This window comes from Puntigrus tetrazona, chromosome 2 (genome assembly GCF_018831695.1).
Source record: "Puntigrus tetrazona isolate hp1 chromosome 2, ASM1883169v1, whole genome shotgun sequence".
In the NCBI taxonomy this organism is placed as follows: domain Eukaryota; kingdom Metazoa; phylum Chordata; class Actinopteri; order Cypriniformes; family Cyprinidae; genus Puntigrus; species Puntigrus tetrazona.
Genome location: NC_056700.1, coordinates 1,971,627 through 1,981,963, shown reverse-complemented (window position 1 = coordinate 1,981,963; position 10,337 = coordinate 1,971,627). Strand labels below are relative to the sequence as shown.

Genomic DNA, 10,337 nt, shown 5'->3' with positions numbered 1-10,337 from the left:
TTGCACACTAAAACACACTAAATCCAAACACTATAAAGTATGTATTGTCATTAATATTTTTATTTTACTTTATTGCACACATCAGATTATAAGTCAAGCCATTGGCATACGTGTTAGTTCAGATGTGAGACCCATTCGGTTATCAATTGTAATTATAACTTTACTTTAAATACAGGCAATTGTGTTTACAAGCAAATGTATATATATATATATATATATATATATATATATATATATATATATATATATATATATATTCCTATAAATTCAAATACAGGATTATTGCTATTTCGCATAGTCTGCTTCGAATGGAATGAAAAAATCTTAATACTTCTTCACTTCAAAAACAGCTATGACTGATGCTAAACATTGTTCGCTAAGGGATTATTCTACATAAGTTGACTTTGTTAGCACTTGTCTTGAGGAGGTCCTGCTGTCAGTGCCTGCTGTGATGGGAAACTCCTGTTTTTCCCTCACGCCATTTCTTTATTAATATGAAGCCTGTTTTGCGCAATTGGATCACTACATAGACAAGCCTGGACTTATTTGTATTGCCTCGTACTGAGAAGTGTGCCGCCATACTAGCCTGACAGTAATCAGATGAAGCAGCGGTCTAATTTAGTCAGGCTAATGAGCACATCTATGCTGGTGAAGTATATGGCAGTATATGACTTTGAGATATTCATATTTATCAAGAGTAAGCTGAAAGCATATTTGTTAGACGCATATTTGAATCACAAACTCGCGATAATCTGAATTTCCATTAGGCTCACATTGATCTAGATATCAGCTAAAAAATCTCTTGCATAACCTTATAACCTTATGGTACTTCTATAATTAAAATGCACTTAAATATGAACTTAATGCAATATTTTTGGACAATAATTACATATTATTTTCAATTAAATGACAACGTATTGTAGTTTAAATTTATATTAAAGGCTATTAGTTGAACTGTTTTCTGGACTTTAAGTTGCAATATATTTTAAATATATTAACTGTAAATGTATTGAGTAACAAAAATGTATTGACATTTAATATATTAGCAAACACATCAAAATAAGTGCATTTTAAAGCATGGCAAAATAGAGAGTGATTTTTTTACTTCACATTACATTATCAAATTAAAAAGCCTATTACAAAATTATTACAAAAATACAAATTATACTTACAAATATAACAAAATATACTTTCAGCAGTCTCTTTAACTGCACTTAAATGGCCTTTTATGTATTATCTGCCAGCATCAAGTACAGCGTTTGTTATGAAATACAGACCTACTCGAAGATTCGAAGAGCTCTTCGTCAAGAGCGTGACGTCACAATGAGCCCTTAAAACCCTTGAAGAAGTCTGAACATTGCTCCTGAACTCTCCCACTACACAGGCTTACTCCAGAATGTGAGGGGAGTTCAGACTAACTTATGTTAAGACATCCTTGTGTCGTTGTCTTAAACTCATGTTGTCAGAGGCCGAAAAAAGCTAGATGAAACGCTTCAGCTTGCATATTTACATGAACCAATAATCAATATAAAAGAAATCACGGACAGAATGCAAAAAACAGGCATTTCTATTCAAAAAGATGCATATATAATATATTTAAATAGATTTAAATAGGCCCTTTATTACATTGACTTAACTACTGACTAACTAGTAGTTGCAACTACTGACCTTGTTCTGGAAAACGTCACTCTCCCCGCTTTCTCTGTACAGTCTCACTGGGTTGTTTCCTAAGTGTCTGTTCACATACACAGTCTTTCGGGTAATCTTGGACATGTTCCGCTGTAGTTCTGCCCAGTCTCCACTGTCATCGTCCTTCTTTAGGCAATGTAAATACTTAATATTGTATTTTTCTGTGCGCGGTACAGCAAATGATAAGCAAGGTTTGATTTAGTAACAGATATCACAACTCCAATATTGAAAACCAATATTAGATCCTTGCACAATGTCTCAATACCTGTACAAATTGAAAAATGTTCCGACGGTGCATGCAGAAAAAATGTGTTTGATTTTCTTTGAATAATTGCAAAGTAATGCACGTGATTATATTCAGTGGTTTTAGTGACGATTTAAAAACATCTGGAGAAAATATCAACCATTTATAGATGTTGAAGTGTATACCTTTTTGTTGCCAATATAATATATTCCTTTAAAAATGATTAGGATCACTCAATCAATCAATCATTTTTATTTATATAGCGCTTTTAACAACACAGGTTGCATCAAAGCACTGAACAGTATAAAGCAGAAGAATACAATGACATACAAAGCATGTGTGTGTGTGTGTGTGTGTGTACGTAATCTATCAAGTTACAGAATCTATAATGTAAATAAGTAAATATAATTTGAATGCCTATTTAAGGAGAGAGTGGGAACTGCTTCTTTACATTGTTACACGACCACCAGCAGATGTCACATTTCTACAGCTGGTGTGGGAACAGTTTCGCTATAATATACCATTCATAATGTTGATTATATTTTTAGCTATTTTTTCAATCACCATTAACATTTTTTTAAAGCACATTTTTTACAAATTCTTCATAATTTTTTTTTTTACTTTAAGACAAACAAAACAATATAAAACAAAAAAATCATGAAATAGAAATGCAATATAATTCATTTCAAAATCTAATTACGTAACATTAGAAATGCACATCACACATGATCTTATTAGTCATGAAGGATTCATCAGTAATCTGGTGGATGACATTATAACGCAGGATCAATGCTGCTCTGACAGCGCCGCGCTGCGCCTCTTGCGGTAGTGCGCGGAATTACACCCTGTCCGCTCACAGCTGATTTGCTCGCCATCTTGACATGAACATAAACATTGATGCCCTCTGCTCAATGATCGCACCATTATCGCTAAACACCGAAAAATTGGTAACACGTTACCGAAACAGCCTTAACACTCGGCTGCGGCGTCTGAAAAATACGAACTAGATGTTCAGGAAATCGTTGCGCACGTAGCTAAACATACATGCCAGTATAATGTGGGGTTCCTGAGCACTTGGTAAAGGTAAGGTGATTCTCTTTACGATTATGAGGTTTAAAGGTCTTCTATATTTATTTGAACTTACGCAAAATGTTGTTTTCCTGTCATTTTATTGGATGTTATGCTTCCGTTAGCTCAGAGTTGCTAGCGAGCTGCCATGGCAACTGATTACATGCGCTTGTTTACAACCCTCCTGCTGGCATTAATGCTCTCCTTCCTCTATTAACACTTTAAAATGACTTATTAAACGCTTGCTTTTGGATTTGTAACACGATTAATGCGATGTCACACTTATTATCTAGCAGACAGTACTAATTGGATAAAAAAATTGGGAAAAAACTGATCAAAATACAGTTCTGGGTAATTATTTGACTGATATGTAGAAATGACAGACGTTTTACTAAGTAAAGAACTTTGTGGGAGATGTTTGGCAATGTTATAGGTGTATATTGGCTTATATTGGCTTGACAGCTGTCACTTGAGCAGATATGAAGTAAAATATTATGAGTGTAGTGTTATTCAATCATGGATACATCAGTTGTTTTTTTTTTTATTGTAGGGATGGGAGACCTAGAAGGACCCCCATCTGCAGACTGAGGGAGAGAGTCTTACTGTAGATCACAGTAGAAATGGACCAGGACTATGAAAGACGCCTGTTAAGGCAAATCAACCACCAGAACGTCCCAGAGGGCCACCCGTCCAAGGTGAGTATAAAAAGATCCTCAGATCTCCGTTTATCTTGTAACTGATGCCCGTTTGACATTGTTTAGCTTTGTAAGGATAAAAATTACAGCCATGTTTTTAAAACTAGACTCCTGATCATATACAGTAAACGCATTCTTGTGTCAAACATGTCAGCGCGAGCAGTAAAATAACATGCTATTATAATTCAAATAATTAGATTAAGCTTTATTATTTTATGTAATGTATTGTTTGATAATGGTAAAAATCAGCTCATATCGTAGGGACAAAAAATGCATCACAGTTATATACTGTTATCTAGTTCAAGTTGTTCAAACCCATATGACTTTTCTCCTTCTGTGAACGCATAAGGAGATGTTTTGAAGAACGTTATTGGTTTTAAGTCTCACTGACCTCAATAGTACGGACAAAAACTACTGTGAATGCAAATCGGATCCAAAACTGCTCGGTTCCCAGCGTTCTTCAAAATATCATCTTTTGTGTTACACAAGAGGAGAAAAGTCATACAGGTTTAGGATGACATGAGGGCGACCTTTCGGGGTGGACTATCTCTTTAAAGGGGCAGAAATGTAAATATCGCATATGATGATTGTCTGTTTGTGCTGCGTGTGCAGTCGGGGTATGCAGCGTGCAGTCCGGTTACTGTGAAATCAGGAGACAGGTTCATCCCCACACGTGCCGGCAGCAACTGGAGCATAAACTTCCACTATGCCAATGTGAGCCACCAGTCATCTGAAGTGTGTTTATCCATTGTAAAGGAGAACGGCAGATTAAAGCCAGCGCATTAATGTTAATGCTGCACTAAAAAAATCACTTGAAATTTGCATTTCATCTGCAGGAGAACTGTTGGTCACCCAATCAGAATCAGCGGGCGAAGGATGCTAGTACAGATACAGGGAAAGGTGAAGTAATTCTGCATCTTCTTGATTGTGATTGGTGAGATTTCTCTGGGTGCGTTTTTTTTAAAGGAATAAAAAATAAAAAAAAATAAAAATCAGAAGGACATAAAGATTAAAAAATCAGAAGGACAGCGTTTATTGCAAAAAGGTATTTTTTTACAATCTAAAAGCGTTTGCTGTCACTTTTGATCATTTTTAATATATACAGATTTTTTTAGGTTTTTAAAAAGTCTGCTCAGCATCATTTGTTTGATCCAAAATACAGCAAAAATGTCTTTTTACAATTCAAATTCTATTTGAATATATATTAAATAATTCATTCCTGCGATGCAAAACATATCACTCTAAAAAAACAATTCAAATTTGTATTTGCTGTTCAGGACACATTTATTATTGTTATTATTATTATTACTATCAATATTGAAAATATTGTGCACAATGTATTTTAATAATCATTTGATAAAAGAGAAAAGAACCACGTTTATCTGAAACGAAACGTCTTATCTATCTAAACTGATGAATATTTATTTTGTATTAGGGTGAATGCTTTGAAAATCCGACGTTGATATTTCATTTTGGCGCACTAAAGCAAAACATATAAATACTAAAATGAACAATCTACCAAAACAGATGAGCGTGGTTGTGTTTCACAGATGCTGTGGCGTACGCCGCGCTGCTAAGGAATGAGCTGTTGGGAGCAGGAATCGTAACCGTGCCTGATCCACACACAGACGATCGTCGTAATACCATCCTCACGCAGGACACACACAGCCTCTTCAGGGTGAGTCCACTCAACATACTGTAACGTCTGGATCCACGTGAGATTCACGCTCGCTGGAGAAACAGCAGCTCCTTCTCAAATGCTACCGGATTGTATCAGACTCTTGTTTTCTTGTGTCTCTCAGTACACCATCCACACAAAGAGAGTGCCTTTTGACAATGAAATCTCACCCTATTCCCTCTCTCCTCTCAGTAACAAAAGGTACCGTTTTTTCAGGATCTCTGCATGAATTCAAAATGTAATTGATAATGTGTTAGTTTGCTTTGTGCTCTGCAAGACATCTTCATCAAGCATGGCAAAGTAACTTTTTTCTTAATTCTTTTAACAAATGATTTTCAGAAGGTTAAAAAAAAAGGCAAAAATACAAAGCCCCACACATTACGTGCAAAAAAAAAGATATGGGGATGTCATTATGATTTAAATAAATGAAATCAGTAGAACGTGGACTCAATAATAAATGTAGTAAAAAATGTGACTACAAATTACATCCGTTATTTTTTTTCACACATTTTGTGTGCAAGAATATATATATATATATATATATATATATATATATATATATATATATATATATATTTATAAAAACAAAGTTAGTTTTTTCCACGTTATTAATTATATCCCTATATTATTAATGCCTGTGCATATCTATAACTTCACTGAGATTAAACAAATAAAATTAGGAATTTATTTAATTATATTTTTGCGTCTGCAGTCACAAACTATTGCGTTCACCCCGAAAGCCAGCACGCAAGATTTCCAAGATCCCATTTAAGGTTCTTGATGCCCCAGAGTTGCAGGATGACTTCTACCTCAACCTGGTACACTTCGTTTACAGACATTTTTACGCATCTGCATTTTTACGAATATGCAAAGTGTGAATTATCGTGATTTTTATCGTTATCGTTACGCGACTGAACTATCGTTATTTTTAATACAAGGTCGTATTTGAAATAATTGAACAGAAAATTAAAAATGCATTTCTTTTACACTAAGAATGCAATTTGATTGAAAGTGTTTTGTGAACAGGTGGATTGGTCAGCTGGAAATCTCTTGAGCGTTGGTTTGGGGGCCTGTGTTTACCTGTGGAGTGCCTGTACCAGTCAGGTATGTGACACACTATAGATGTCCGATTATCTTGTAACTGATAGCCGTGTGACATTGTTTAAAAACGTGCCACAGTTATATACTGTTATCTAGTTCAAGCTGTTCCAAACCCATTTGACTGTTCTTCTTCTGTTGAACGCATATGAAGATATTTTGAACAAATGTTAGTCATGATTTGAAGTCCCACTGACCTCCATAGTATGATCGTCAGTAATGAGCGTTATATTTTACACTCAGGTGACGCGGCTGTGTGACTTATCAGTGGACGGCGATTCTGTCACGTCAGTGTGTTGGAATGAGAGGGTCAGCTCACGCCTCTTATTTATATGATGATTTCTAATGTGGGATTGTTTCTGGATAACGTTTTTCTTCACCGTTGTTTGCTCAGGGAAGCTTGGTGGCCGTAGGGACCCATAAAGGATTTGTCCAGATTTGGGACGCGGCGGGAGGGAGGAAGCTGACCAGTTTGGAGGGACATTCGGCACGCGTAGGTTTGTGTCACGCTGAAGGGAACGTTCGCCGGTTTAAATCGCTCTCCGAGTAGTTTCATCGACCGAAAGCTTCGTCGAGAAGATATGACCTGCGTGTGATAGGTCTGACCTTCTCCGGCCTTCTCTGTCAGGAGCGCTCGCGTGGAATGGAGAGCAGCTGTCGTCGGGTAGCCGGGACCGAGTGATCCTGCAGAGGGACGTGAGGACGCCTCCTCCCGTGGAGAGACGCCTCCAGGGCCACAGACAGGAAGTGTGCGGCCTCAAGTGGTCACCTGACCATCAGCACCTCGCCTCTGGAGGGAACGATAACAAGGTTAGAGCATCATATAAATGGGACGATCCGATTAGCAGAAGAAAAGAACACGAGAACGAACAGGGACGCGGTCCATATGTTGCGTTCATTCTTTTTTTGATTTAATATTGAAAGCAGCCCATCTTGTTTTTTAGTTTTAAAAAAAATTATGGAAAAAAATCTCAAATTTTAATTAAAATACTTTCAAAGGAATAGTTCACCCTAAAATGAAAATTACTAAAAAAAAAGGCCGTTCAAGAACAGATTTAGATGCTCTGCAGTGAATGGGTGCCGTCGCAATGAGAGTCCAAACATCTGATTAAAACACCACAATAATCCAAGACTAATCCACACCATGTTATTATCATGTTTCATTAAATACAATAACAGTTAGCAGGTATAACGATATAAAAATCTTACTATATAAAGAAATATACTACAGAACTTTAAAAATCTGAACAGATTTTTTAAACACTAGATGTCATACACTTACCGATTCTGTAAATAAAGACGAAGGATCATACACTACCAGACTTTAAAGTTATTCAGATCTCAACAAATTGCAGAAACATGTACTTTGTTGCTAGGAGAGGCATGACAAATGAAAACAAATGTGTTTTAAAATCATGTTTTGTCTGTGACCATCATACACTACCTATTCAGCTGCAGAACATGAATTAACATGAATTCACGAAACGGAACATGCGTAGCCAATTGTAGGGTACTGATTATTATAATCTTTTTCATAAGATCCCAAAAGACCATTTTTTCCAGCATGAGCGCAAAACAAATGAAAACGTACTAAGTAAAAACGGATCTAAACAGCAGGACACTCCCGGTGTGTTTGTTAGTTGCTGGTGTGGAACAGCTCCAGCCTGCTTCCTGTGCAGCAGTACAGCGATCACCTGGCCGCCGTGAAGGCCATCGCCTGGTCTCCTCACCAGCACGGCCTGCTGGCCTCTGGAGGAGGAACGGCAGACCGCTGCCTTCGCTTCTGGAACACTCTGACGGGACAGGCGCTACAGAGCACTGACACCGGCTCACAGGTCTGCAACCTGGCCTGGTCCAAACACGCCAACGAGCTGGTAAGACGGGCTCCTTCCCTCACAGTCCAGAGCTTTTTCCCGTACTGACTTTCACCATTGGTGTCCACCAGGTCAGCACACATGGCTACTCCCAGAACCAGATCCTGGTGTGGAAATACCCCTCACTCACCCAGGTGGCCAAGCTCACAGGACATTCATACAGAGTACTCTACTTGGTAAGAGTTTTTCTGATTTCTACCTTATTTTTTCAGAATACTGCAGTTTATACGTAATTCAAATTCAAAATTTCAGAGTAAAGCATGTCCTGATATCTGATACGAAGAAACAAAAGATTTGTATAAAAAAAAAAAAAAAAAAATATATATATATATATATATATATATATATATATATATATATATATATATATTTATTTTTTACATTTATTTATTTATTTTATTTTATTTTTTTACAAAAGTGCTATTACAAGTTAATAATGTTTGAGAAATGTTCACACACGTTTTAAAATATAATGTGACACAGGTTGTGGAATATTTGGTAGAATATTCTTCTTACTTAATGGTTACATCCCATAATATTTTATAGTCGTTAAGCTGCGAATCAACTAAAACAGTTGCTTCATAAGTTTTATAAGAGCTTGTAAATGCAACAGAAATGATTACAAATGCTTCCAAAGTGTAACCTATTAAATGTATGTGAATGTGAATGTGAATCCATTTTCTCAAAATCACATATCAAAAACAAAACATATTCAAAACAAGATTTATAAATGTTTCAAGGCTTCATAAAGAAGCACCCATCATACAGTTCATATGAAACCTGAAAAAATACCAAGAGTTTGTTCTAAACCGCCATATACTCCATAAGCTACGGTTGCCTCTGGATCAGATTTTTAATTAAGTTCGAACGACCGGCGAAGACAAAGAGTAATCAGATCTTCGATGCGTAATTGAATAATGTGAAGACACACGAGAGAAGCGAATGCGCGCTGAGGATGCGTCTGGTTGTGTTCAGGCGGTGTCTCCAGACGGCGAGGCCATCGTGACAGGAGCAGGAGACGAGACGCTGAGGTTCTGGAACGTCTTCAGCAAAACGCGCTGCACCAAGGTCAGGGGCGAAGTCTTACGTTTGGACGTACCGCTCGTGCTGCTTCTCGCCCTTACCTCTTTCACAGTCTTTGTCTTCTGTCTCCAGGAATCCAAATCAGTGTTGAACCTGTTCACCAGGATACGATAATTCACAGCCGGAGAGCGATCCATCCAATCACGTGAACGAATGAAAGCCTTGAACTTTGTGTCCTTGCATCGACTCCTGACAGAGGGAGACCCCAGCACTTCCTTCGAACTCACTTTTTTACTCAGCAGATTTCTGTTTTATGCCGTAAAAGAGCTCGTTGTTTATGTTAAGATTCAGTCCGTTCTTCTTCTTATTGTACATTGTGGATGTCCAAACAGATGTGCTATTGTATAAGTAGAAGTATTAATAGAGAAATGAACCTATATGGCCTATATTGTCATTATCACGACTGCGAGTCATGAGGTTAAAATGAAATGGCTTGTTATGGAAATTTCAATATTTTATATGTGTGTATCAAAACAGATCACGATATCTGTGAGAAATAAATACACTTAACACTAACTTTTTATGACAAAAGTATATTAATTTCTAGCAATATTGTATGTACACTTCCGCTTAAAAATTAAGGGTACGTTGAATACTTTTTTGAATACTTTTATTGATCAAGGATGGATTAAATTGATCAAATTGTGTTAAGGTTTTAATCTTCCTCTTAAACAAATGCCGTTCCCTTTCTATTCTCTATTCCACAAAAACACGAAGCAGCACAACTGTTTTCATAACAATACATTTTACTCAAGCACTTTTCACATTTCTGAAGGATCATGTGACACTGAAGACTGCAGTAATGATGCTGAAAATGCAGCTTCGCCAGCACAGGAATAAATTACATTTTAAAATATATAAAAAGAAAACATTTTAATAATATTTAATGTTCTACTGTGCTAATAAAA

The 10,337-nt window shown here is 36.6% G+C and overlaps 1 protein-coding gene across 1 annotated transcript; it reads left to right on the top strand.

Annotated features, from left to right (window-relative positions):
- The first annotated feature begins 2,765 nt into the window (after positions 1 to 2,765).
- fzr1b (fizzy/cell division cycle 20 related 1b) lies at positions 2,766 to 9,945 on the top strand. Its single transcript, XM_043261156.1, has 15 exons — positions 2,766 to 3,016; positions 3,552 to 3,696; positions 4,309 to 4,410; positions 4,533 to 4,596; positions 5,247 to 5,374; positions 5,499 to 5,575; positions 6,087 to 6,192; positions 6,401 to 6,478; positions 6,716 to 6,781; positions 6,867 to 6,969; positions 7,101 to 7,282; positions 8,113 to 8,346; positions 8,418 to 8,522; positions 9,322 to 9,414; positions 9,502 to 9,945. Exons 2-15 carry the CDS (start codon positions 3,622 to 3,624, stop codon positions 9,541 to 9,543), a joined length of 1,455 nt encoding a protein of 484 aa, XP_043117091.1. The 5' UTR covers positions 2,766 to 3,016; positions 3,552 to 3,621; the 3' UTR covers positions 9,544 to 9,945.
- Positions 9,946 to 10,337: the final 392 nt, after the last annotated feature.